Source organism: Equus asinus, chromosome 20, assembly GCF_041296235.1.
Source record: "Equus asinus isolate D_3611 breed Donkey chromosome 20, EquAss-T2T_v2, whole genome shotgun sequence".
Lineage (NCBI taxonomy): Eukaryota > Metazoa > Chordata > Mammalia > Perissodactyla > Equidae > Equus > Equus asinus.
The window spans coordinates 90,073,962-90,101,124 of record NC_091809.1 but is presented as its reverse complement, the minus strand read 5'-3'; the positions used below and the strand labels follow the sequence as shown (position 1 = coordinate 90,101,124).

Below are 27,163 nucleotides of genomic sequence, written 5' to 3'. Positions count from 1 at the left end.
TTTCACTTACTGTGACCGCAGGCAAATCACTTCACCTCTGAATCTCAGCATCTGCCTCTGAAAAATGAGGATAATAATACGCAGCTTTCCAGGGCTGATATGATATGAGGATGAACGCATGTAAGGGGTTTAACACAGAGCTCGGCACAGTGTAAGCGGTCAATAAATACGAGCTATTATTATCACCAACGCTGTGTCCTCATTGCCTCTCCACCAGGACGTCAGGGAGGGTTGCCGCAAGAGCGGAGCAGACGGCCTCCTCGGAGCCCCTCCCCGCGCGGCCGCGGCCCCGGCACGGCCACCGCCGCTCCCGGTCCAACCTCGTCGGTGCTTCGCCCCTCAGGGGTGCAGGGCCAAGGCCCTGCGGGGCGCGGGGTGAGTCCGTGGCCTAGTGGAGGAGGGCGGTGCCGAGCTGGGCAGGGGTCGCGGAGGCTGGGCAGCGCTCTGAGACTGGGGGAACCGGGCACAGGGATGGCGGCTGGCTGGGGGTGTTGGACCCTGGGGCTCACCGAGGCCGAGGGTCCTCTTGGGTGGGGTCCTCCGGGAAGCTGCGGCAACTGCCGCCCCCGAGGAGCTCCCACTCCGTGCCCGCGCCCGGCCCAAGATGGCGCCCCTCCCCCCGCCCCTCGCGCGCCCCCGCCGCTCCGGGCGCGGCCCCGCGGCCCGCGCGCTCCTGGGCTGGGGATGTTGTGATGGAGAAGCCGCCGCGGAGTCCAAGACCCGCAGCCTGAGCCACCTCCGCCACCTGGGCCTGGGGCCTCCCCGCGCAGGTAGGAGCCGCCGCAGCCTGGATCCAGCCACCGCGGCCAGATCCCGACCCCCAGCGGCCAGCGGACCCTGCAGCCCCTTCCCCGCGGCGGCCCAGGTCCCCCGGGCCAGGCCCGATCCCTGCGGGCGGCCCTCCCACCGCGCGGATTCCGACCGCCCTCCTGTCCCCCAGTGTAGGCTCCACCTCGGTCCTCACACCGCCTTCTCCTCGACCTTTACCTCCTGACCCTCCGGGATGAATAGGGGGAGAGTGTAGGGGACGGGAAGAGAGGGGCAGTGGAGGATGAGGGACGGGGGATGGGGGAGGGGAGGTCAAGGGCTGGCAAGGGGACGGGGCTGGGGGGGAGCAGAGGGTGAGGTAAGCAGAGGCCGCACGGATTCCTGCAGGGTCCCAGGCCTGGGATCTGTCAAGCTGCATTCTGTTGCTCTCAGCGACCGAGGGGTGTGCCCTGGGGCCAGCTATGTCCCCAGCTCAGCCAGGAGGCCTAGAGCTCGCAGGAGACTCTTTAGGAGCAGTTTTCCACCGCCAATTCAGAGGTTGTTCCGAACCTATTTTGAATCTGCCTGTGCATTTCTTGCATTCCCAGCCCCTCCAGCATAGTCCCAGCTCTCTTCACCCTTCAAAGCCAAAACCTTGTCTACGCTTGCTGTCTTCATTTCCTGACTTCCCATTCATTCTTAAAACCACTTCATTCGGTCTTCTGTCCCTGACACCCATGGAAACTGCTCAAGCCAAGGTCACCGGAGACCTCTGTGTGGCCACCTCCAGTGGACACTTTCCTGGTATCGCCTATTACCGTTCTGCAGTATTCAGTGGTGGTGTCAACTCTCCTTGAAGCATTTTCCTGGCTTCTCTCCTATGGCGTTGTCCGCTCCTTCTCAGTCTCATTTGCTCCCTCCTTCCTCTCCCTTTAGATGTTGGTGAGGCTCTTGGTTTTGCCCTGAGCTATTTTCTCTCATTCTGCACTTTCTCCTTGGGTATTTTATTCATTCTCAAGGCTTCTAATTTTTTATATGTATGTGCCGATGAGTTCCATATTTGTATATTTGGTCCAAACCTCTTTCCTGAACTGTAGTCTCCATGTCCAACTGCCCTCATGACATCCCCTTGGAAGTGCGACAGGAATTCCAAACCTACAGATCCCAAGCTGAATTGTCTTCCCTCTGTCCTCTCTCTACCCTTCTTCGAAATCCATTCTTCCCTTAACTGTCATAAATGGCTACTTTCCAATCACTAACCCAAGCTGGAATTCTGGGCAATTTCTGTCCCTCACTCTCTACATCTGATGTCACCAAGTTCGGTCACATCCGCTCCCTGAATAGTTTTCAAATCCATTCATTTCATCCATCCCTACTGCTACCAGACTGAATCTGCCCCACAGCCCTTTTTGCCCTTGACTGCTCTAACAGCGGACCCTCTTGCCTACCTCCCGTTAACTACTCTCAACACAGCGTTATCCTTTAAAAAAATGCATCTATCTGATCATTTATTCATTCAACAAATATGCTCTGAACACCTGATATATACCAGGTACTGTGTTAGGCACTGAAGATATAATCATGAGCAAAATAGACCAGATCCGTGTCCCCAGGGAGCTGACAATCTAAGGAGGAAATCAGATAAGAATAAAATTACAAATGTAATAAATACCATGAAGGAAAGATGGTTGGTGCCTTGAGAACACACAGGAACACAAGGTGAACTAGTCTGGGGGACAAGGAGGGAGGGTCAAGGAAGGCTTCCCTGAGTGCATGACATTTGAACTAAGATGTAAACGATGACTAGGGGGACTAGGGGTCAGTTAGGCTGAAAGGATAGGGGAAGGAAGTTCCAGGCAGAAATCACATGCAAATGCTTTGTGGAAGGAGAGAGCATGATGTCTTCGAGGAATCAAAAGAAGGCCAGTGAGGCTGGAAAGCAGAGGGCCAAGCTGTAAAGGAAGGCAGGGGCCAGACTGAGTAGGACAGTTTTGGCATTGTTATGAATTTTGGTCTTAAGGTCTTTGTTGATGGTAGTGGGTGTGAAGAGTAGATCATGTCCAGAAACTTTTCTTGGAGAGAAAATTGTCAGTACCTGGGGCTGGATTGAATATGGGGAGTGAGAGAGAAGGTAGTGTCAAGGATGGTACCCCTACTTCTGTTTTGCACAATAGGATGGGTGGTCATAACATTCCACGAGCCAGGATCTTCAAAGAGGACCAGTTAGGGTGTGGGAGACAGAAACGTGAGTGGGTGTGTTAGTTTGAGACACCCAAGTGGAGATGTTGAGGAGAAAGTTGAATGTGTATGCCTGGAGCTCAGATGAGGGGTTTGAAATGGAGATGTAAATTTGGAAATCATCAGTGTACAGGTGGTAACTGAAGCTATGGGCACGAATGAATATCTGTGTTGAATGTTGGATGAGAAAGAGAAAGGAACATAAGAACAAGCCATGAGAAGCTCCAGTGTATAGCGGCTGGTAGAGGAAGATGAGCCAGCAAAGGAGTCTAAGAAGCCACCAGACAGTAACTAGAGTGTAGGAAGAAAACCTGGAGATGTAGCATGTGGAAGCCATGATGCAAGTTGGATGAGAGGCCCATGGTGTCAAAAGCTGCTGAGAAGACAACCTAGATGAGGACAGCAGTGTCTGTTGGATTAAATGATATAGGGGCCATGTTGACCTTGTTAGGAGCTGTTACTGAGGCATGTTGGGAGTGGAAGCAGGATCCGAAAGGGTTGAGGAGTGAGTGCGAGGTGAGGAAATGACAACAGTGAGTAGAGATGAGTCTTTCAAGAAGTTTGCCTGTGCAGGGGAGAAAGAGGGCAGCAAGTGGCACTGAAGGAGTGTTGAGTCAAGAAAGATTCTGTGTTTAAGTTGGGAGATAGTGGATCCCACTGAGGAGGATTGATTATATAGAAGAAAAAATGGATAAACAGTGGTACAAAATTTCTGGAAAGGCATGAAAGGAAGGATCCAAATGTTAGGTGAAGCAGTGGGTTTTAGGAAGAAAGAGAGAAAAGGATAGGTGCTGAAGTCAGTAAGTGTTGTGTTTGTTTGAGGACATTCCCCAACTGATGGCTTCCATTTCCTCTATGAATTAGTGGGGGATCATCCTCCGATGAGGGAGAGGTGGTGAAAGGGATGGTCCAAGGAGAGTTACATTCTTGTCTCAGCTTAAAAGTCACTTCCTCAGGCAGGTCATTGCTGATGCCTGGGCTACAGTAAGCCTCAGGTTCCTGTAGTGTCCTTTTCTTCCCCATCCTAACACTCAATCATTTATTCAATGAATAGGGAGTGCTTCTAGGTGCCAGGAACTGTTCTAGATACTGGCATTATACTGCATTGTAACGAGTTGTTCAGTGACTGTTTCCCCACTAGACTGTGAGCTCCATTGAGAGGAACCGTTTCCTTACTATTCGTCACTCTCCCCCTTACCTAGCACAGTGCCTGGAATCTAGTAAGCTGTCAGGTTAGAAGACCCTTGACCTTGAGCAGGACTTACTCCCCACCCGTGTGGTCTGATATCAACTCCAGGCTTAGTGGCCACTCTTTTATTTTCTTCCCTGAGGACCCCATCCAGCTCCCTGCCTTGAGCCAGAATCCATTTGGCTCTTTCTGTCCTTTGAGAGGCTCCTGGTGTGCGTAACCCCAATGAGAGAGGAGAGATTGGGTCGTGCCCCTTTTTGAAGATGTGGAGCAGCTGGTCATCCTTTGACTTCGAAAACTGAGGTGATGGTGACCATATTGCCTTGAGCTAGGTGCTCGGGCTTCAGCAGTCACTCCCAACAGAACTTTCCTCATTCTTCCCCAGCACTTTCTGCCCTGGTGATCAGATGGACAGGGCTGCCCTGAAGTTGACCTGACTCTTTGCTGTCCCAGACTCACTGTGCATGTGCCCTTCCCAGAACACAATTCCAAGTGCTAAGGAGGTTGGTCCCAGCCTGACCTGAGAAACCTGGCTCTCTACACCACTACTTCAGAGAAGAGCTTGTCTGATCCTCTGATCTTGGCAGAGTCACGGGGTCCTTCACCTTTTAAAACTTAAGAGATGCCACTGTTGAACAGCCTTCAACCCAAGATGTTGGTTTAAGCTAACTCCTTCCCTCCATTTTTCCCTAGATCTCAGCCCTCACCTGTCTGAGACCCCTGTCCCATCTTACTTCTTTCTCAGGGAGCCTTCATCATTCTCCAGCACTCTCCCTAATGTTCCCATTGTCCATCCCCAGCCCATGGGGCCACATAATCCTTTCCTAGTGTCTATTCCAAACTAGTTCTGAGTTTCCTGGTTCCTGGTTCCTCTCACCCCTCCGTCCTTCCTTTCCTTCCACACCAAGGGTCCACTCAGTGGCAGATGCACAGCACACTCTCCTTGGTAACAGGAATGTAAGGTTGAATAAGACATGGTCTGAGGTGTTCTGATAGAATGTGGTACTGGGTATCATGAGACATAAAGGAGGGAATGGTCACTTGAGGATAGGGAGAGAGGGCTGAATAGGAAAGACTTACTGTTTAGGAGCTGTGACTGCTGAGCCAAGTTTTGAAACGTGAGCAGAGGTTCTCACAAGAGGAGACAGGATTCCAAGTAGAGGGAGCAGGCAAACAAAGAGCTGGAGCTGTGAGTATGTGACATTTTTTAGACCCACCAAACTGCATGTGGCTAGAGTGTAAGGTATGAAGGAGGCAGGGAGTGGGAGGAGGTCCAGGAGGTCATGGGGATTGGCTCAGGAGGCTCTTGGGTGTTCTGCTAATGAGCTCAGATGTTATCCTAAAGGCAGCAGTGAGCCATGTAATTTTTTGAACTGGGGAGTGACACAATCCGGTTTCCATTTTTGGAAGATTACTGTGGTTCTGGGTAGAGGCAAAGCTGTCTATTTTTTCTCATTTATTCAAGTGACCATGAGTTTTCTCATTGCCCAGTGGAGCCACATCGAGCAGGCCAACAGTTACATGTGAGGCAGACACACAGACGGGAGCCTGTTTTCATTTATTTCATAGATGTATGCATAGCTTTGTGCTAAGGTCTGAGAAGCTAGAAATGACAGAAAGGTGAGCTATGGCTTCTGCCTCAGGACCGTGCACTGCGCCTGAGAGATGGAAACACACCTTGCTCAGCAGCCTAAAACACCTCACTGCACCCTGTGCTTGGTGCTGAGAGCTACACTGAAGCGGCAGAGAGAACTGGGGCGGAGGGCAGGGAGAGAATGAACTTCCTAGTGGGGAACTGGGAGGTAGAGAACTCTCAGATGAGAAGTTGAGTCAGAGAGAAAAGTGTGTGTCGCAGGGGCCAGTCAATGGGGGAGAGTTTTGTGTTGGGGGGGAAGGTCAATAGGAAAAGAGAACTTTGGGAGTGCGTATCAGGGAAGGGGAGAGTACTGTGGGATGGGCTGTCTAAGAGGGTCAGGATGAGAGAGAATAGGGTAGTGGTTGGTTAGGAAGAACGAACTGTGAGATGGGTGGCCAGTGAGGGTCCAGGGAGGGAGTTCTTCATAGTGGGGGTCAGGGAAAGAGAGTAGCCAAGCAGTGGGAGGTCAGGGAGATGGGGAGGATAGAATGGGGCCTTGAGGGTGGGATCACTGGGCTGATGGGACTGGAAAGACAGGTAGATGGAGAAGGTGATCCACAGAGGGCTTGTGTGGAGGAAGGAGGGGGTCTGAGGGAGTGGGGGGGGGGGCCTATCACTGTGGAAAAGGAGGTCCCCTCACCTGAAGGGCAGTTGGAGTTTGGTTGGGGCATCATGAGCGGTGGTTGAGACACAGTAACATGACCGAAGTATGTTTTCTGAAAACAGTAGAGGAGATGCTAAAATGGGGCCTGGAGGAGACGGGAGGGCAGATTTGTATATTAATTCAACAAATATTTATTGAGTTCCTGTTCTGTGCCAGGACTGTGTTAAGCTCTAGGCATTCTGCATTGAAGAAAAGACAAAATCCCCACCACCATGGAACTAAAATGATAGTCATGAGGAGACAATTATTAAACAAAGCAGTAATAGTAATAATAATGATAAATAGCTTGTCAGATGGTGCTGGGTGCTAGCGAAGGTTTGGGGATTGCTGAGAGGAGGCGTGGTAGCCTGCAGTTTTGAAAAGGGTATTCAGGGAAGGCCTCAGTGAGAAGGTGACATTTGGGCAAAGACTTGAAGAGCTGGAGGGTCCAGGTCAGAGGCTCCTGCAGTGACCCAGCTATGGAGCATTATAGGGGCTGGCAGAGGGACTGGTGCCCGAGGTGAGATACTTTATAGAGACAGTCACCAACATGTTTCTTCAACTGGCCAGAGGAGATGTGGATTGGAGCTGAAGGCCCTTCCTTTGTGACCTGCCTTTCTAGGGCCATGCCCTTGAGGCCTGAGTCTGCAGCTCATTCTTTCCTGTCCTACTCTCTAGTCGGGGGTGGGCTTGGGGTCTGGTTGGACCCAGTGATTTATGAAGAGAGAAACACAACCTGGGGAGCTCATAGTGGTGGGGCTATGGCTAGCACTGTGGCAGGAGGAAGGGGGCAGTCAGTGTCCAGCATTCAGAACACATGAGCTAGTCCCACACCAGCTGTGTCCCTGGCACAGTAAGCCCCAGTCGGATGCGCTGGGGGTGGGGATGCACAGAGAGCCATTGTGTGGAGGCTCTGCTGTTGGGAGTGAGGGCAAAGCAGGGGCCAGCTGTGCTATCCCAGGAAGCTCAGGGCTGGGCATTTGGGGATGGGGTAGACTGTCGGCCTGGGCCTGGCCTGGGATGGGCATGGTGGTTGAGGGGATGGTGGTGATGGAGGACAGAAATTGAGCCCAGTTATTCTCATGGGAAAATAACTCATAGGACATGGAGCAGTGTGTGCTAGCCTGCTGAGTGTAGAGAGATGAGGAGGTATAGGGCACAGCCCTAGGGCAGAAGCAGGCTTGCTGTTATCCTGACCTGGAGGCTCAACATGGTCTCTTCTCCCCACCTGCAGGATCTGCCAAGGCCATGTCTGTTCCATCATCACTGAGCCAGTCGGCCATTAATGCCAACAGCCACGGAGGCCCTGCGCTGAGCCTACCCCTGCCCCTGCACGCTGCCCACAACCAGCTGCTCAACGCCAAGCTGCAGGCCACGGCTGTGGGACCCAAGGACCTGCGCAGTGCCATGGGGGAGGGTGGTGGGCCTGAGCCAGGCCCTGCCAATGCCAAGTGGCTAAAAGAGGGCCAGAACCAGCTCCGGCGGGCTGCCACGGCCCATCGTGATCAGAATCGCAATGTGACCTTGACCCTGGCGGAGGAGGCCAGCCAGGAGCCTGAGATGGCACCCTTGGGCCCCAAAGGCCTGATGCACCTATACTCTGAGCTGGAGCTCTCCACCCACAATGCGGCTAACCGAGGGCTCCGAGGACCCGGCTTGATCATCAGCACCCAAGAACAGGGGCCAGATGAGGGAGAGGAGAAGGCAGCAGGGGAGGCCGAGGAGGATGATGAGGAAGAGGATGAGGAGGAGGAAGAGGAGGACTTGTCTTCTCCTCCAGGGCTGCCCGAGCCCCTGGAGAGTGCAGAAGTCCCTCCTGGGCCCCAGGCCCTCACGGATGGCCCCCGAGAGCACAGCAAGAGTGCCAGCCTCCTGTTTGGCATGCGGAACAGTGCAGCCAGTGATGAGGACTCAAGCTGGGCTACCTTATCCCAGGGCAGCCCCTCCTATGGCTCCCCGGAGGACGCAGGTACCTTACGGAGCTTGACATGGGGCATGAGGGAGGGCAGGTGGGCAGAGGGCAGACCCCTCCGTATAGAGGCCAGGGCCAGCCTGAGCATGAGTCACAGCACCACAGGACTGAGGACTGACTGTCCTCAGTCCTCAGGAGACCATGCCCAGGTCTTCCTGAAGGAAACCATTCCTGCATTCAGAGAGTGCTTGAACAAGTTGATAGACCCATCCGTCATGTACACCCTGATGTGTGTGCGGACTAGAATCTGCTTATGGGGGACTTACCAGGTACTGGCCCTGTGCTCAGCATTATGGTATTTAATCCTCACAAAAATGTTGTGAGGTAGATACCATTATTATGCCCATGTTACAGATGACAAAAAGGAGTCCTGGAGAGGTTTAGTACTTTCCAAGGTCACAGACAGTGTGAGCTCACATTACAACTGAGATCTATACCAGGTCTGAGTCCAGACCCAAGATCTTGGCCCCGTGTAACCCTGCTACCGATGGGCACAGCGTGAGGAACCGAGGTGTACTTGGGCCAGGTTTTAACAGGCCAGGCATGGAGTGGGCAGCAGCACCTCCCCACAGAGGTCCATGTGGAAAGACTGGGGGATGTCATGTGCAGAGCACCATGCTGGGCATTGCAAGGATACTGTTTTGTATCCTTTGTATCAGGAATAGAATATTGACTAAAAGTTGGGAAACAAAGGAAGAATAAACACGTACTTCTTTGTGGGGAGAAGAATAGGTATTAGGATTCCAAGGATTGATCATTAAATGTGTCCCATTTAAATAAGTTGAGTCTCTACATTTGCTCATGTCACATAGAGATGCAGACAGAGCTGAGGATCAAAGAGCAGAGATAATGGGCTGTAGCCGCAAGCTGGGGAGTTCTGTGGATGAGAGTGTAAATAGAGATTAGGAAAGATTCCTCCCTCACCAGGCAGCAGGCACCGTACCCAGACCCCAAGCTGTGAAGCCTTTGCAAGGAGCAGGCAGTTCAGATGAGCCAAGGCCATCTCTCTACCCTCTCTCAAAAAATTTATGATGGACGTTTTCAAACATACACAAAAGTAGCAAGAATGGAATACAGGTATTTACCAACTACCCAGTATTAACAATTAGCAACCCATGGCTAATCTTGCTGCATCTGTTCCCCCACCTACTCCTGGGCCCCAGCCTAGGTTATTTTGAAGCAAATACTTTCATCCGTAAATGTCTACCCATTCATTTCTAAAAGATAAAATTATTTTAAAAAATTCACAATACCATTATCATGCTTACAGAAATTCAAGAATAATTCCTTAATATCATGAAATATCCAGCCAATGTTTACATGTCCCCAATTGTCTAATGAATGTCCTCTCCCCCTTTTAAAAAGTTTTGATTATTTAAATCAGTATCCAAATGGGTCCAGACCTTTTGATGGTTGATGTCTCTTAAAGTTTCTTTTAATCTCCACATTATCCTTCCATCTCTCTTTATTTTTGCTTGTAGTTTTTTTTTGTTTTGTTTTTTAAGTGAAGACACTGTATTGTTTGTCCTGGGTTTTCCATGGTCTGGATTTTCAGACTCTCTTCTTGTGTGCGTGTTGAACTTAGTCCTCTTCCCCTGGATTTCCCGTAAATTAGTAGTGAGTTCCAGAGTCTGATCAGATTCAGACTTGAGAGTTTTCTGTATTTGTTTTCACAAGAACACTTCTGACGTGGTGTTGAGTACTAGCAAAGGCAGTGTCTGATTGTCTCTCTTTTTTGTGATGTTAGTGGCCGTCGATGGTCATTGCCTGGACCCCCTTTAGAGGGAACAGCTGCTACTCCACTCCAGCTGGTTATTTATAGGATTGGGTGGGGGAAAATGTAGTTTCAGTGGAGCCAGTTCATGTAACTTTTTAAGAGAAACTGAAAACTAGATATTGATGTGAAATATCGCAATTTCTTAATGTTAGCAACCAATTCTATTTTTTAAAAAGCACTGTGCAGGCCACACAAAATCTATCTGAGGCTTGCACCAGTTTGCAGATTGCTAGTTTGCAATCTCTGCCTTAGGGAGTGTGAGTCAGAAGCCCAGTAAATGGAGGGCCTGGTTGCTCAGAGGCTCCTGGGGTGGTGTGGTGGCCGCACCTCTGAACCTTCTGGGAGTAGGAGGGTAGAACTGCTGGAGAACTGGGAAGGGTATGCTGGGCATGGGCAGTGACCTCAGCAAGGGCATTGGCATGGCAAGAGGATGGTCAAGGATCACTCTCTGCTGGAGGCTATGGAAAGTGAGGCTACCCCAGGGAAGGGCTGAGTCACTGCTTACTCTTTTGTGATTGTGTTGTTATGACCATGAAGGCCACAGAGGAGATCTGGGCTCCTGAAGGAATGGGGTCGAATTGGGCACAAATTATTTTCTCCTCCCCACCCCGGGGTCTCCACAAAGTTGTTGGTTGAATGAATAAAAGTGCGTGAATGAATGAATGAACAGATGAGTGAGTGAGTGATGAATGAATGAATTTTACTACTTGTGTTGGGTTCATACTCAGTGCCAGGCCTTGTCCTAAATGCTGGGAGTGCACACTACAGGGGACAGATGTTCCTGCCCTCATGGCACTCACAGTCTAGTGGGGAGACAGAGAAATAGGCAGTTATAATCAGCATGGTGAGCACTGGGATGGCACCAAACCCTACCTGTGTGCTTGCTAAGGGACAGGGAGTGGGTCAGTTTGGAGAAGTGACCTTTACGCTGATGCCTGAAGGAGGAATGGGTGACAGTGAGGTGACAATCAAGGGGAGGAAGGCTGGGCTCAGAGAGGAGGAGGGGCAAGTCGCAGGCAGAGAGAGAGAGAAGGGGGTGAGGGTCGTCAGAGACAAGGCTGACAGGCTGAGGGTTAGGGGCTCCAAACAGCACTCAAACCTTGTGGGGGAATTGGGATTCTATCCTGAAGGCAAGGAGAAAACAATTAGGAGTATTAAACTGGAGAGTAACTTCTTTAGTTTAGCATTTCAGAACAATTGTCTGGGCTGTAGTGTGCAGCCCAGATTGGAGGAGATTAGACTGGAACAGGGAGACCATTTGTGAGGCTGTTGCAAAGATCCAGGTAAAAAATACCAGTAGTCTAGACTGCAGTAGTGATGTGGGGGTGTAAAAGAGGGGAGAGCGTTATGTGATTCACTGATTCCTGAGCAAATCACTGTATCTGGCTCAGCCACAAAGGCATGCATGGACGAATCAATGAATGAATGATACCTGAACCTTTGAATTCATGTGTGAGTGCCTGCATGAATCGATGCAAGAGGGAAGGTGTACATTCCTGAATAAGTGCATGCGTGTAGAAGCCAAGGCCCAGGTAGGATTGTGCTTGGAGGAGATGTGCCAAGCTCCAGAAGGGCCTCCCAGATGGTCACGGGAGGAGAGCGGTCCCTCCAGGACAGATCAGAAGGACGAAACTCTTTGAGGCAGGAAGGTACAGGCTGACAGGGAAGGCAGATGGATTAATGTGTGTGACTCAGTCAGAAGATGGTAAATTGGTCCCCAGATTCAAAAGGTGTATGACTTTCATGGAGAAAGGTGTGGCTGTGGAGGGCATGGCTGCCCTGGGCACTGATGTTCCTGGAAGGTTTGGTGGGGGAGCCCTGAAGGCGATGGAGAGTCTCTGGGGAAGAGCAGGCATTCACATTCCCTAGGGCCTGAGGTGAGGGAAGGATGGAGGGAGAAGAGGTGGTATTGGCTATCTCGAAGACTGGATCAGCAAGAAGACCCCCCTCTGTGGGCCCGCCTCATTTGAAAGCTGAGGGTGCTGGGGCACCTTGTACAGATAACTCTCACATCAGGTGTGCAGCCACCTTTGTGTAACCACGCCCACTCCCAGCCCTTGTGTGTTTGGTTGCCCAGCAGCCTGGGTCTGGGGACTGCCTGTCCCTCTGCTGCCTCTTGGACCAGTCAGGATTCCTGGTTTCCTTGGTAACGGGAAGCACGTCAGCAGTCTGGGCGCTCCCAGCCGGTCCTGGTGCTGCGGTTGCCGAGGAGACGCTGCAGCCTAGCTGGGCCCTGGCAGGTGAGGGGGGTTGGTGCTGGGAAGCCCCAAGCCCAGCCTCAAGCTTGCTGGGGCCCATGCCCTCAAGGCCCACTTTCAAGCTCAAACTGTTGGGCAGGTTCTGGGCAGGAGAGGGATCCCTGGGAGCCTTGAAGCCACACCCTGTTTGTACTGAGAGCTCTAGGCTTTGCAGGGCCCCAGGTGGCTAGAGTATTCCCAAGGGGCTGAGCCTTCTGGTGTCCCCAAGACCGGGCTTCACTGTGGTGGTGAGGTGACCGCTTCGGGGTGGAATGGAAATTCAGGATTGGGGGAGGGGAGTCAGGATTAGAAAGAAGAGATGTGAGCAAGAAGGGCTGGGGTCTCATGAACCCCTACCGGTTCCCCACCCCAAGGAGGTGCCCACCTGTGGTGGTCCTGGCCCCTCCCTAGTGAGCTCCAGGCGGAGGAGGATCTTGCCTGGCAGACGCTCTGCCCTGGTGAGAAGGGGGCGGGATGAGCTTTTCTCTGCAGCCCAGCACCAGGCTGTGAGCCCAGCTGGCTGGGCTGGAGGGGCTGTGAGGAGGGAGGGCGGAGGCAGGAGGGGCTAGGAACGAGCGCCATGTTCTCCCAGGACTTTTTCCTGGCCATCATCCTGCAGGACAGCAGTCCAGGTGAGGGGCAGCACAGGGCTGGGCATGATGTGGGGCGGGGCTGGCAGGGTGTGCAGAGGCAGGGAAGGCGTGAGCTGAGCTACAGGGCTGGAGTGGTGTGGCTCTGTCGGAGGGAGGAGGGATGTCTGTCACAGGAACACCACACGTATGCATGTGCATGAAATGTTTGCCTGCATCTGTATGCACCTGTCGGGGTGTGAGTGTCTGGTGCCTGCACACATGTGGCAGAGGCTGATGTATGTTGTGTGTCTGAGTGTGCATTCACTATATGTGGTACCCACACATGTGTTGGGGGTCATTGTGGCTGTGGTCTCTGCACACATGTGTGGTGGGGGCTGGTCTATATAGTGGTGTGTGTACACTTCTATGTATGGTGTCTGCATTAGTGTATGGCTGGGGTTGGTGTATGGGTCTTTGCCCCTGCACATGTGTGTGCACCTGTATGTGACACCTGCCGTCTGTGCTGGTATTTTCTGTGTGTGCACACCCTTGTGTTTGTGGTGTCTGCACAGGTGTGTAGTAGGGCTTGTATATGTTGTGTGGGTTGTGTGCACATGTGTGTGTACAGGAGCTGGTAAGTGTGTGCACCTGAGATATGGATATGTATGACAGGAGGTCAACTGGGGTCACCCAACCTCCCTCCCTTCTTTCCTTCCTCTCTGCCTTCCTCCTTTGCTCTGTGTAACCACATTAGCCAGGAGCAGGGCCCAGGAGGAGACCTGAGCCATGTTCCCTGCTGATGGGCCCCATGTTGTGACTCCAGACTGCAGGCTCTGGGAGGAAGCAGGAGCTTTGTTGTGCTGGGGCCCTTCCCCCACTCCTTCCTCTCCACCATGGGGTCTTGGGAGAGGGCTAGGCGTAAGTACCCGCTGTCTGCTTGTTGAGTGGGCAGACCCTCACCAAGCCCCCAACCTGGCAGATTCCTTCTGGAACCCCAACGCCTTCGAGACGGATTCCGACCTGCCGGCTGGATGGATGAGGGTCCAGGACACCTCAGGGACCTACTACTGGCATATCCCAACGGGGACCACCCAGTGGGAGCCCCCGGGCCGGGCGTCCCCCTCACAGGAGAGCAGCCCCCGAGAGGAGTCCCAGGTGAGGCTCACGGGCCTGTTGTTTTTTGGCTGGGGGCGGAGGGGTATTTGCTGCTGGAGCAAGATGAGCCCCCACTCCTTATTCAATCCCTCCTCCTAGATAACCTGGACAGGCTTTGCTCACAGAGAAGGCTTTGAGGATGGAGAATTTTGGAAGGTGAGTGAGGGGACCTGCTTCACAATGGGGACGCTGGGGAAGGGACCTCATATTGATCCTGATTCCTCTCTCCCCTTCTCAAGGATGAACCCAGTGAAGAGGCCCCAATGGATTTGGGACTGAAAGACCCTGAGGAGGGACCCTTACCTTTCCCGGCTCAGAGCCTCAGGTAAGTGGGAAGGCACAACACAGTGGGTTGGCAGTGGGGTGGATCTATCCGGAAGGGGCCCTGTTCCAAGTGTTATCATCTGTCTCCAGCCCAGAGCCATTGCCCCAAGAGGAGGAGAAGTTGCCTCTGAGGAATACCAACCCAGGGACCAAGGTTTGTTCAAGAGCAACACCCAGTACCCAGACTAGGGCCCCTCTGTGTGCAGGAGAGCCCCTTATGTTATGTTCTGGGAGGCACCTCTGGTCTCAGTACAGCTCCCTGGGTCCTGATTTGGGAGTTCTTTCTGTCTCAGCAAATCCCCTGTGTCCTGTGCTGGAGGCTCCTCCAGTTTTAGCTCAGACCCTCTACCTCCCACCCCTCTTCTGTGTCTGGCAGTGTTTCGCCGTGCGCTCTTTAGGCTGGGTGGAGATGACCGAGGAGGAGCTGGCCCCTGGACGCAGCAGCGTGGCAGTCAACAATTGCATCCGTCAGCTCTCCTACCACAAAAACAATCTGCACGACCCCATGTCTGGGGGTTGGGGGGAGGTGAGGGCCCAAGCCAGCAGGGTGGGCAGGGTGGTGCACTGGAAAAGGGAACTGTGACAGATGGGAGAACTGAGCTGCCCAAGCGAGAGCTGGTGAAGGAGGGTGTAGACTCATCCCAAGTGACAGGCCTATTGAGATGGATGTATGACCCCAGGTTGGACCCTTGGGAGAGCTTACCTCTGCTGAGCTGGAGGTGGTGGAGATCAGCCACCTTCCCTGCTGGGGCCCCACTGAGTGCCTGCTTCCTGGGCCTGCAGGGAAAAGATCTGCTGCTACAGCTCGAGGACGAGACACTAAAGCTGGTGGAACCGCAGAGTCAGGCCCTGCTGCACGCCCAGCCCATCGTCAGCATTCGTGTGTGGGGCGTCGGGCGGGACAGTGGAAGGTGGGAGCAGGGCCTGGGATCCCAGGGTGGGGGCTCATCCAGCAGTCAGAGTGGGCCCTCCTCCCTAACTCTGTTCTTTGCCTCTCTTGTGCTGCCGGACCCAGAGAGAGGTACTTTGCCTATTTACCTTGACTGTTCCTCCTCCCACTCCTGGACCGGATGCCTTGAAGCCCCCAAGTTGCCCTATTCTGCCCTGCCCCTTCCTGCCCGCTCTGCTCATCCACTCTCCCCAACCTCGGCACGCTTGCCTGCCTACCCTCCAGCCAGAAGGCAGTCCCCACAGGACACCATCCTGAGGACAGAAACCCTGGAGGAGCTGTGATGGACAGGGAGGGCATGGGTGGGGTGGGGATGAGGCTCAGCACTGGATGGCACTGAGAGACACTGAGGTGCCCCTCCCCCAACAGGGACTTTGCCTACGTAGCTCGCGATAAGCTGACCCAGATGCTCAAGTGCCACGTGTTTCGCTGTGAGGCACCCGCCAAGAACATCGCCACCAGCCTGCATGAGATCTGCTCTAAGGCACGGCCCCCTCCACTCCTTGGACTAGCTGCCACCTTTGCTCTACAAGGATGTGGGTGGGGTCACTGAGTGGGAGTAGGGGGCCCCAGGGCAAGGAAGCCCCTAACAGACTCTCCCTCGCTCCTTTCCTCTGCTCTTTCCTTCCTCAGATCATGGCTGAACGGCGCAGTGCCCGCTGCTTGGTAAATGGACTCTCCCTGGACCACTCTAAACTTGTGGATGTCCCTTTCCAAGGTCAGTGTCATACCCCGCCAGGTCCAGCTCAGCTTTGTTGGCAAAGGCGGGGTGACCCAAGAAGAGATGTGAGCCACTGGACAGACATGATAGAAAAATGGACACATGGAGACTAAATTCTTTGGATCAAATAAGTGGATGGACTTCGGTTAAAGGGAGGCAGGGGGAGGGGTGGAAGTAGGGCTTAGCTGGGTGTATGTCCAGCTTATGTCCTGGTGGTGGGGACCGGGAGTAAGCAAGATCTGCCACCACGATTGATCCTCCTCTTCTTTCCTACAGTTGAATTCCCAGCGCCTAAGAATGAGTTGGCACAAAAGTTCCAAGTCTATTACCTGGGGAATGTGCCTGTTGCTAAACCTGTTGGTATGTGTGTCCTTCTTCACCCAGGGACCACCACCTTGATCCCAAAGCTCTGCCCGCACCCTCTGTTTCCCACTGCCTCTTCTACCAGACCTTCCTCATGCTTGGTGTCACCTGCCTTCAAAATGCATCCCACCCCCTGTACCTCTGTCCCAGCTGCACTCCGTGTTCCGCCTGTAGCAGCAGTCGGCATGCCTTCACTGAGCATCAGCCACATGACTGGTGCTGAACCAGGCACAGAGAGAGACCCCACTCTTGCATCTCACGGAAGAGCTTTAGTTGGGTTAGGAGGCAGGTCTTAGATGACTGGAGACACCAGGCAGCAGCCTAGAGCTGGGTTTGGCATTACAGCACCAGCTATGGGCTGTGAGTGTCTAAAGAGGAAGTGATAAGCATTATCGTCACATACTTTAGTGTCTGTAAAGTACTTGCTTATGTATTATGTCATTTAATCTTTGATGATCCTCTGAGGTTGGGATTATGATAATACGCATTTTATAGATAAGGAAGCTGAGGTTAGAGACTATCTGGTTCACTCATATTTTCAATGCTTTCACAGCGCCTGTTATTTATTTGTTCATTCACTTAACAAATACCTTTGAAGCCTACCATGTGTCAGGTCCTGTGAGAATAATGACCATAGTCATGCTTTCATGGAGGTTATAGTAGAAAAAATAGGAATTAATCAAATAATCGCACAAGTAAATGTGTAATTACAAATTGAGTCATTCATTGACAGAAAGTAGCAAGGTGCTATGAAACTACATAACAGAGGAATTTCTTTTAGTCTAGGGAGTCAGAAAAGGCTTCCTTGAGAAAGTGACATTTGAATTGAGATCAAAAAACAAATAGGAGCTAATATGGTAAAGTGGGATGAAGATAGGAGTAAGGCAGAGAAAGATCATTCCAGGCAGAGTGAACAGTGTGTGCGAGGACCCGTAGTGGAAGGCACTTTGATACTTCAAAGGCATTGAGAGAAGGCCAGTGGTGCCAGATGAGGCTGGGAGCTGGGCAGTGGTCAGACCCTGTGGGACCTCGCAGGCCACATTAACGATTTGGTCTTCATCCTAGAAGCAGCAAGGAACTATTGAGGAGTTTTTGGGAGAGCACTTGGCCTAATCAGATTTGAGTTTTGAAAAGCTCCCTTTGGTGATACCATGGAGAACGATGTTCAGTGGGTGGAGGTGGGCATAAGGAACTCAACTAGGAGAATCTTGCAGTAGTTGTGGCCAGTAATGAGAGTATCTTGGACTATGGTAGAGCTGAAGAGGAGTCTGTAGATTCAAGACATTTAGACAATTAGAATCAACAAGGCTTGGTGGACTGAGTGAATGTGAGGGGCAGAGGCATTAAGGCTGACTCCTGGCCCCTGGCTTTTGGAACTAACAGGATAGTGGTGCTGTTCTCTGAAGGTAGCACTGGAAGAAGCCAGTTTTGGTGTGGAAATTTGAGGTCAGTTTCAGACATGCTGAGTTTGATGTGCCTTGGGGAAGCAGAATAGCAAACAGGTTGGCAGCTGAATTCACAGAGGAAAGGTCTGGGCTGGAGATACAGGTGTGGGCATCACCGGATTACAGAGGTAATCAAAGCCATGAGTGTGGAGAAGTGGGCAGCCTGCAGTGAGAAGGGAAATGAGGCTAGGCCTGCCTTGAGGTCCTCTAACATTTAATGGACAGTGGAGGAGGATGAAACTGCCAAGGATAGTGACAGCAGGAGAGAGGTCGGAGGAAAAAAGACTGCTTCAAGAAGTGGTTGGGTGCCATGTCAAAGGATGCTTAGGAAGAACTAACAATATTTGGTGAATGGATAAACAAACAAATGAAAGAATGAATGAGAACCCTCATGTGACATAGCCGGGAGTTGTAGACCTAGGACTCAGACCCTGGTCATCTTCAATGCTCTGCTTTTCCCCTCAAACCATGCTGACTCTAATGACATTCAATGAGGGAACCCTTCTTATAAAGGCTGGGGATTGAGCTGGGGTTTGAAGAAAGGCTGGGGTTTGCAGAGAGAAGAGTGGGTATTCCAGTTGGATTCAGTGGCACTGCCACAGATGTGGAGCCAGAGGTGGGAAAATCATGTTCAGGGAGCAGGGAGGCGGCTTGGCTCACCCCTTTACCTTTGCTCTCATTTCCTCCTCCCTCTCAGCTTCTAAACCCTTGTTTCTCTTCCAGTTCCCTCCTCCTCTACTCCCACATCTGCTCCTCTCCATCTGCTACCCTACACAGGTTCTCACAATGCTTAAGCAACTGTCTGCCACCCTTGACTGCCCCTCCGCTGCCCCTCAGCTTGATGGGTCTGCTCTGTTGAAGCCGGGGCTATCACACCAGGAGTCTCTAAGCTCACAGCCTGCTTTATCCTATGTTCCCTTTTTAACCCCCAGGAGTTCAGCATTGGCCCCTACTGAAACTGCAGTATTCATTCATTAATCATTCATTCATTCAACAAATGACTAGTGACTGCCTGGTTCATGTCAGGCACTGTCCTAGGTTCTTGGAATACATTGATGAACAAAACTGACAAAGACTCCTGCCCTCAAGTAGCTAACATTCTAGCCAGGAGAGACAGACAATAAAATAAATAAATTATATAGTATGTTGGAAGCCAACAACTGATATGGAAAAAAAATCACAGCAGGATAAGGGGATTTGGAAGTGTGGGGCTGGGAGTCAGGTATGGGTTTCAGTCCTAAATTGTTACCAAACATGGCTGACTTTTTCCAGGCTGAGTTGTTCCACTGCTTTCTCCACCTCCCTGCTGATCCTCCCCACACTCTGAGGTAGGCTTCACCCTGACAGCCCCACCTGCATCTTGAGCACTTTGACTTTGATGTCTCATCCACGCTCATGATCTTTGAGATTTTCATTGCACTAGCCTAAATGTCATAAATATCACAGCCCTCTGCAATCTGACTTGACCTGCCCACTCCTGCTGGCACTGTCACCTTCTGGGGACTCCTGGGTGACTTGGTTATACCAGTTCAGGTGTGTCAGCCCATGCTGCCTTGAGGGTGACTTGCTCAAGCTTCTGTAATTCCTTGAGTAGATAAGCCCTGTGATAGGACTGGGGACACAGATGTGAATTAAACTTGGTTTCTGTCCTTGAGATAGCTACAGCATAGTGTGGAGAAAAGTTTTCCAGCAGTTACTAGATGTTGTGTTAAGAGTTGTCCCAGAAACATCCTCTCTCTGCTCCACAGCAGAGAAGGCCTCCCAGGTGGGGCCTGGGTGAACCCCAAAAGATGAGAATTGGGAGTTTCTTAGACAGTGAAGGGGCCAGAGCACTCCAGACAGAGGCTATTCCCTCAGTTACAGTCTGTGTCCCTCGAGTGCATCTTCATCTCTTACTTTGTATTCCCCATCTGCCTAGCAGGTCATTTGCCAAGATTAGATGTTAATAAATGCTATATAAATCATTTGAAGCTCAGGGAGCAGTAAAATACGAGGCTTGACAGCTCTGATGAGGCCAGTTTTTGGAGGACTTGCATGCTTGGAGAGGAGCTTGGCCTTGATCCAGCCAGAGGTAAGATGAGCAAGGCCAAGATGAGGGAGCACTTTCGAAGAAGGCATTTGTCCTCTGCCCACAAAGGGTCCACGTAGTCTACTCCTAGGGGGAACCCAGAGGCACTGGAAGGGGCAAGGGGCAAGGGGGCCCAGGAGCGGACCACAGAGGCATGCACCTTTTGTGTTGGCGTTGTTCGTTCTAACCTCTAACTCTTCACTGGGAAGGTGAGGACGCCTACCTCACACAGCCAGCTCATGAGTAGTGCGGGGACTGGAACCCAGGCCTCCATCATGCCATGTGCTCCTGCCTTGGCTCTCTGCTGAGTGCAAGCAAAAGTGGGATGCAGGAGTGGAAATCGTTCACAGCAGTTTGAGGTGGAGGAAACCATTGTGTTACAAGGGAAAGTTGATTGATCTAAAAGCCAGGAGCCTTGGGTTCCTTGGCCTTCGAGCACACTGTAGAAATTATTGAGTGCAGCCAAGATTTACACAGCCCTTCTTATTCTGAAAACTTGGAATGTAGACAAGGGGCAGGACAAAGGCCTGGCTAAGAACCCAGGCTCTAGAATCAGATTACCTGTTTTCAGATCCCTATTCCTGGGATGACCTAAGGATTATTACCTGATTTCTATAAACTTCAGTTTCCTTATTTGTAAAATGGTGATAAAAGGATCTATTGTGAAATTGTTGTAAAGCACTGTAATGAGTTAGCACAGTGTGATACAAGAGTGAACATTCCTCAAATGGATATCTTAAATAAAACAAATGTTGGGTCTTGGGAGAGGATGGGCCTGTGGGTTCTGATCTGGGTCATTGTTGTGGTGTGAAGCAGTGGGCTGTTTGAATGTGGATAACCACCGAGAGAGCAAGATATGGGGAGGTCAGAGCTTTGGGAGGGTCAGTCAGTTTAGGAGGCTGAAGAAGAGGCAGAGTCAGTGAAGAAAACCAAGCCTAGGATTCAAGATGGAAGAAACCAGAAAAGTGCCAAGTCACTGAAGCCAAGGATGAGAGCACCAGGGAAGGGACACCTGTGCAGCATCCCCCAGGGCTGTAGGCCAGTGAAGTGAGGACGGAGCAAAGGCTCTGGGCCTGACTAGGCACAGCTAGAAAGTGTAGAATAGAGTTGGGGTGTTCTTTCTTCACTCCTAGTGGTGCCATGTGTATGTCCCTATCTTCTAGGGGTAGATGTGATAAATGGAGCCCTGGAGTCAGTCCTGTCCTCCAGTAGCCGTGAGCAGTGGACCCCAAGTCATGTCAGCGTGGCGCCTGCTACCCTCACCATCTTGCACCAGCAGGTAAAGACCTGGGTGGGGGAAGGATAAGACATGGCTCTGTCTTGCCATGGAGGGGAGACTAGGGCGAGGGGAAGAGCTGCCAATAAGATGGATGTGCCCGGTGGAACAGAGGGTTGGGCTGTTCCTTTCTAACTGGGTTCCCTCCCTCCAGACAGAGGCAGTGCTGGGGGAGTGTCGGGTGCGCTTCCTGTCCTTCCTGGCTGTGGGCAGAGATGTCCACACGTTTGCATTCATCATGGCTGCCGGCCCAGCCTCCTTCTGCTGCCACATGTTTTGGTGCGAGCCCAATGCTGCCAGCCTCTCAGAGGCCGTGCAGGCTGCGTGCATGGTAAGCGGGTAGGGTGGTGGAGTGGTGATGCCAACCTCACATGAGGCAGGCTGGAGAGTGACTGCCCCTCCTGCCTTTCTGCAGCTCCGCTACCAGAAGTGTCTGGATGCCCGTTCCCAGGCCTCCACCTCCTGCCTCCCGGCACCCCCTGCTGAGTCTGTTGCCCGGCGTGTAGGGTGGACTGTCCGCAGGGGCGTTCAGTCGCTGTGGGGCTCCCTCAAGCCCAAACGGCTCGGGGCCCATACTCCCTGAAGCCCTGAGTCCTCCTTCCACCTGCTTGTGTTGGGCCCCAGGGAACTCAAGGGTATGGGGCAGGGAGGAGTCCTAGAGGCTATTCTTAGGCCTCAGGCCCCCCCAAAGCTGCCCCTCCCCAGTAGCTGGGGTTCCCTGCCTAGGGGCTGGGGAGGGAGAGATCTAATCCCTGCAAGGAAGCGACAATACTGGATTGATGACGAGAGGAGCAGGAAGCAAGGCCAGCCCCGAGCTCTTCATCCCCATGTTTCAGGTGGAGCAGGAGGAACTGGTCTAGGCCAGGCCCCATCTTCATAGAGTCCAGCAGGGGCAGAAGGAGGGGACTGGTTCAGGCATGGGTCCCCTCCCCCCTGCTCCGTGGGCACCTCTGCTGTACTGATATCACTAATAAAGTCTGTCTGCCCTGCTGAGCTGTGTGCCTTCCTGTGCCTGCCCCACACCATCTCCCCCAGTACAGTGATCCCTCAGTTAAGATCCAGTTCCCAAGGCCCCCTTGCCCTGCCTGCCTCAAAAGAAGAAATTGGGACAGTCACAGAAGCGTCTGGAGTCCAAGTCTCTTATCTTTATTTTAATAGCCTGGCAGGCAGGCAGCAGCAGCAGTACAGGTTTCCTGGCTGGCCAGCACAGGCCAAGGGTGACCACTCCCCTCTGGTTTGCCAGAGCAGTGCCAGCTGAGACCTCTGCTCCATGGCCATCAAAGGACACCAGCCCCAGGGCAGTCTGGATGCTGGGCACAGCCAGAGCAGCCAACCCCTCCCACATCTTGCTAAACCAGCTCCAGGAAAGGAGAGGGTCCTGTTTCCAGGCCGTGCCTGGGCCCGTGGATAGGCTCTTCCATCAGATGTTCTCAACACAGCAGCCCTCTGGGGGTTTTGCTCCTTTCCTAAGACACACACTTTCCCAATTCTGGGCCCTGGGAGTGCTAGCAGAACAGTGGCTGTAGCCACAACCTGTGGACATCAGGGAGGCCTGCATCGGGCATGAGGTGGCGACACAGAGCAGGGCTGTCTGAGCGGGCGGAGAGCTGGGCGCACAGAGTAGCGAGGCGGCAGGGGGTGCCGCAGGGCTCCGAGGGTGGGTGGCCCTTATGGTAGAGAAACCAGAAAGTCTGGAATAGCCGCGTGTCGCCCCGCATGCGGTACACCAGGTCGTGCCAGGCGGCAGGCAGCGCGTTGGGCAGTCCATAGGTTTCTCGGGCTCTATAGAGGAGCTGCCAGCGTGGCGTGGCTCCCACCTCATTCGCCTGCGTTAGGTTCAGGATGTAGGTCTCATGGTCCAGGACCACGTGAGAGCTCCCAGAGTAGTTGCCATCTATTTGGTAGACGCGGTAACCTGCAAGGAGGGAGGGCTGACTGGAGGGGGAAGGAGCAACCCTGGGGAGGGGCCATATGTCCCACCTGCCCCTGGCTCCCGCTTCCTCTCTCACCAATTTCCTCTATCCCAACAACTCCCTTCCACCTCACTCACCAGGATTAAGGCCGATGTAGGTGGTGGCACTGGGTGCCAGGAAGGCTACAGATAGCGGCCGGCTCAGAGTTTCCTCATCATAGAAGACCTCGAATTCATCCACGTGGGTGTGGCCAAAGAACTGACCAGCCAAGGTGTTCTCATACCTGGCCAGAAGATACTAATTACATTCGGAAGGTTGTAGGGAGCAAGGAGATCTGGAGAGAGAAGATGCTTTCTTTCTCCATACTGTTCAAGTAAGTACACTCTCCACTCGAATGGGACAGCAGGGATGGTGAGATGCTCAAGGGAATTTCCAACCTTTAGACTCTTCATCCCTCCACCCCGACCTTCCTCCTACCTGGTTACAATTCGGTAATAATTCCAGCTCCAGCTCTTCAGGCAGTGCCCTGGGGGGATGTGTCCGATTATATGCACCTGCAGAGAGAGCTGAGGTTATCAGGGCAGGAGGGGTCCAGGCAGTCCTGGCCAGGATAGTGGGTATTCATCTCTCCTGCACTGGCTGGCACCAGAAAACCAAGCTTGTCTGCTCACAGGGGCTCCAGCTCCAAACAAGAGTCTGCTTATGAGGGCCTGCTTTTCCCCACAAACCCCCATCAGCACCTACTCCACCGTGTTCCCACCACTCTCCCTCACTTTGTCTCCTCGATCCTCAGCGGCCTGAAGCTCCCCCACCAGCCACTGGAGCTGTCCAGCTGGATCTGTGGAGTTGATCAAGAGCCAGAAGTTCTCACGGGAACAAAAATTCATATTGAGAGAGATGAGGCGGAGGCCAGGGCGTGGGGAAAGGGCATAGAACCCCCCAATTCTGAAACAAAGTGAACATGAGGGGTCAACACTCATTCATGATCCTGGTCCTGCATGCCCTGTTCCATGCTAGGCATCTGGGGGGAGGGGAGAGGCATACAGGACATCATCCCTAGCTTCAAGGAGTTCACATTCTAGCTGAAGACCAAACAGTACTGAATATGGGGCCCATGTGACTGAGGAGAGTGGTCACAGGGCTAAGGGCTCCAGGAGTTCAGGGGAGAGAGAAAAGTCAGTGAGAATAGGAAGCAAAGGCCATTTAGAGGGAAGATGGCCTGGGCCTGGGTAAGTTGGGATGTTAAAGAGGAGGAGAAGGCATTTTAGAGAGCGCCAATGTAGCAAAGACACAGACTTGCATGGAGAGAGTATGCTGTCAGGCCTGTGACGGAGGGTGGCTGGAGATAAGGGTGGAAGTGGAAGGTAGGGTCAGATTAGGGAGGGCCAGTGAGGAGAGCTGAGGACTCATGCTAGGGCAGTCACAGATAATGCCCGGGGCCCCTGATTCCTTCACTCTCATCCACCTTTCTTTTCCCTTCCTGGGTTTCCATGGACCTCAAGTACCTGAGTGTGTGAAGGGCTTCAGCAGGCAGCCAGGGTTCCCATGCCTTGGCCATCGCCTCATAGAGCCAGCGGGAAGAATAGTTGCCCTCTATGAAGGGGGGAGGGAAGCCATTGACAGGTGTGCTCTCATGGTTGCCTACAGCAGGGTATACAGGCACTGGCCCCAAGTACTTCTTCACAAGGGCTGTGATGGTGGTCAAGGCCCGCAGTTGGTCCTGACGAGACTGGTGCCAGACGTTGTGGGCGGGGATGTCTCCCGTCCAGTACACCATATCGAAGGGGCCAGCAGGGTCCAGCCCCCTCAGCAGGCTATCCAGGGTCCGCAGAGGCAAGTCACACTTGCTGTACTCGCCCCAGTATCCAGCACCCGGGCGGGAGGCGGGTGGCAGGCCAGAATCCTGGCGGCAACACAGAGGGTTCTCACAATCAGGGTCTGTGCCCTCCAGGTAGTCATGATCCCAGTGCAGGTCAGTGAGGAAGAGGATGCGGCTAACCGGGGCGCCTGGGGCTGGGGGGTTGGGTGGCTTGGGGGACGGCTTCGGCACGGCCGGCAAAGAGATATTCCAAGATGAGAAGATGTCCCAGTGCCCACAGGTGGAGCCCAGGAGCAGACCGCAGGCCTCAGAAGGGCTCAGCACTGAGCGTGTCCACACTTCCACCATGTCGTCCTCAAAGAGCTGGACAGCTGACTGGCACACAGTGGGCGGTGCTATCTTCAGCATCTTGCACAGCTTGATGGCCATAGAGCCCACCCAGGCCACACTGGCCTCCCTCTGTGGTGGGAAGAACCAGTGGTGAGAGGTCAGAGACAGAGCACAGGGACCAGGCCAACCTCTGGTTACTACCTGTTTAGCCTCCATATCCAAATGGGGCTGGGCTACACTCAGTGGCACCGTGGAGAAGAGACCTCAGTGCACCTGTGCCTCCCACAGACAGACATTGCTCTGTGACTCAGGCAGCACCACGCCAGTTCTCCTTCAGCTCAGTGGCCAGTGGCATTTCAGGCCTTTGCCTGCCCAGCTGGCTTTCTCAGATACTTCTGCAGAGTGCCGTGAAATTTGGGCTGGGCAGAACGACATACTGTCCAGGGTTTGGGAACACAGGAGGGCAGAGCTGTTTCCCTTGGAGCCCTGCAAAGCTCACCTACCAACTAGCTCTTGCCGTAACCCCATTAGGGTCAGGGCAGCCCCATCCAATCTCACACCCCTGGATATTTCTTAATTCAAGTCCCTTCTGAGTAACGAGTACCAGGCATGATTATGCTGGAGATGATTAAGTGTGAAGCAGAGGAAACTCAGTCAGGCATATCAGAAGGGAAGTACCAGCCCTGCCCCTCACCTGCTGTGTGCCCTTGGGCAATTGACTTCATCTCTGGGGTCTCTATTATTTGTAAAAATGGAGATAACAACTGTAATCAAACCACCTAGCAGGCTTGATTTAACCTGTATTAAATGGCTGGCAGTGTCCAGCATATTACTTGCACTTTCTTTACTTTACAAGGTCACAATGGAGGTAGTGGGTGGCATGTAGCCACGAGGTCCCTAAAGGAGAGCAAATTCGGTATAGGCTTGTAGATGCCAGCCTCTCCATCAGGGATGCTCTTGAGGACCCCAGAGCGCCTGCACTGGCCCCAGCCCCCATCCCGAGCGCTTCACCGCAGCCCCTTTAGCGCTCACCTTCAACCCGAAGTCGATGGCGGTGAACAGACCTTTGCAGACCGGACAGGTGAGGTTCCACCCCGCAAAGGCGTCCCGGAGCTGGGGCACTAGGCGACTGAACCTGGCGAGATGGCCTTGAGTGGGAAGAGGGTGGGCCCCGGCTGGGGCCCAGAGCACCAGGGAGTCGGGCAGGGCCAGCGCCAGCACCAGGCTCACCCACAGGAGCCCCAGGCTGGGGCCCTCCCGGGACCTGTCCGGTCTGTGCTCCCGGCCAGACCTGGGGTGGCCCTGGCCGGGAGACACTCCGTGGCAGGGCATTGCCCGGCTTCCTAGACAGGGCTGGTTCGCCCGTCCTACCCCCGCCGGCCGAGGCCTTGGCTGGCCCTCGGGCTCCGGGCGGCGCCAGGGACAGCTGACTACCCCCGCCGCAGTCGGCTGACTGCTTCGCGGCCACCACAAGCAGCTCCGCCCCTTCCTCTTCCTCTGTTTCCCAGCAACTGTCCACCGCCCGGGCGGGGAGCCGGGTCCACCCGGCGGAGGCGGAGTGGGCTGGGCGCGCTTAGGACCGCCCCCGACCCCGCCGCGGCCCCGCCCCGATTCCGCCCCGGCCTGTACCCAGAAGCTGGGACCGTGGGGCCCCGGGGCCGCGGGAAGCTCCTTGCGGTCACAGGCGCGGGAGGCCGCACGCTCCTGCTGACAGCCCATCAAGTGAGGCTGGTGAAAGGCCCATCCGAGGCTTTTGGAGTGAGGCGCCTCCTTTCACCAAACCTGCCTT

At 53.4% G+C, this 27,163-nt stretch overlaps 2 protein-coding genes across 5 annotated transcripts; one reads left to right on the top strand and one right to left on the bottom strand.

The window, feature by feature from the left end:
• Positions 1 to 223: 223 nt before the first annotated feature.
• APBB1 (amyloid beta precursor protein binding family B member 1) lies at positions 224 to 22,305 on the top strand. 4 transcript variants are annotated; one of them, XM_070490931.1, is made up of 14 exons: positions 224 to 375; positions 7,688 to 8,422; positions 13,991 to 14,166; positions 14,266 to 14,322; positions 14,406 to 14,491; positions 14,581 to 14,644; positions 14,867 to 15,016; positions 15,274 to 15,401; positions 15,809 to 15,923; positions 16,073 to 16,157; positions 16,437 to 16,520; positions 21,200 to 21,315; positions 21,467 to 21,643; positions 21,728 to 22,305. In XM_070490931.1, exons 2-14 carry the CDS (start codon positions 7,702 to 7,704, stop codon positions 21,893 to 21,895), a joined length of 2,127 nt encoding a protein of 708 aa, XP_070347032.1. In that variant the 5' UTR covers positions 224 to 375; positions 7,688 to 7,701; the 3' UTR covers positions 21,896 to 22,305. The 4 variants fall into 4 exon arrangements, with proteins under 4 accessions (XP_070347032.1, XP_070347033.1, XP_070347035.1 ...); XM_070490932.1 differs by lacking the exon at positions 224 to 375 and adding an exon at positions 592 to 770; XM_070490934.1 differs by lacking the exons at positions 224 to 375; positions 7,688 to 8,422 and adding an exon at positions 12,353 to 12,442.
• A 132-nt stretch (positions 22,306 to 22,437) lies between these two features.
• SMPD1 (sphingomyelin phosphodiesterase 1) lies at positions 22,438 to 26,897 on the bottom strand. Its single transcript, XM_014852131.3, has 6 exons — positions 26,407 to 26,897; positions 24,731 to 25,503; positions 23,999 to 24,170; positions 23,703 to 23,779; positions 23,363 to 23,508; positions 22,438 to 23,227 (listed from the first exon to the last, which is right to left on the bottom strand). The coding sequence occupies exons 1-6, from the start codon at positions 26,704 to 26,706 to the stop codon at positions 22,818 to 22,820; spliced, it is 1,878 nt and encodes a 625-aa protein (XP_014707617.1). The 5' UTR covers positions 26,707 to 26,897; the 3' UTR covers positions 22,438 to 22,817.
• Positions 26,898 to 27,163: the final 266 nt, after the last annotated feature.

Bases quoted from the DNA above. Each gene is read 5' to 3' on its own strand.
- SMPD1 (XM_014852131.3), bottom strand. From the start codon at position 26,706: ATGCCCTGCCACGGAGTGTCTCCCGGCCAGGGCCACCCCAGGTCTGGC. The intron at 24,171-24,730 runs GTACTTGAGGTC...ACTTTGTTTCAG, and splicing joins GAAGCCCTTCACACACTCAG to AATTGGGGGGTTCTATGCCC. The intron at 23,509-23,702 runs GTAGGAGGAAGG...TCTTCTGGCCAG, and splicing joins TATTACCGAATTGTAACCAG to GTATGAGAACACCTTGGCTG.
- APBB1 (XM_070490932.1), top strand. From the start codon at position 605: ATGGCGCCCCTCCCCCCGCCCCTCGCGCGCCCCCGCCGCTCCGGGCGC. The intron at 771-7,687 runs GTAGGAGCCGCC...CCCCACCTGCAG, and splicing joins CCTGGGGCCTCCCCGCGCAG to GATCTGCCAAGGCCATGTCT. The intron at 14,323-14,405 runs GTGAGTGAGGGG...CCCCTTCTCAAG, and splicing joins AGGATGGAGAATTTTGGAAG to GATGAACCCAGTGAAGAGGC.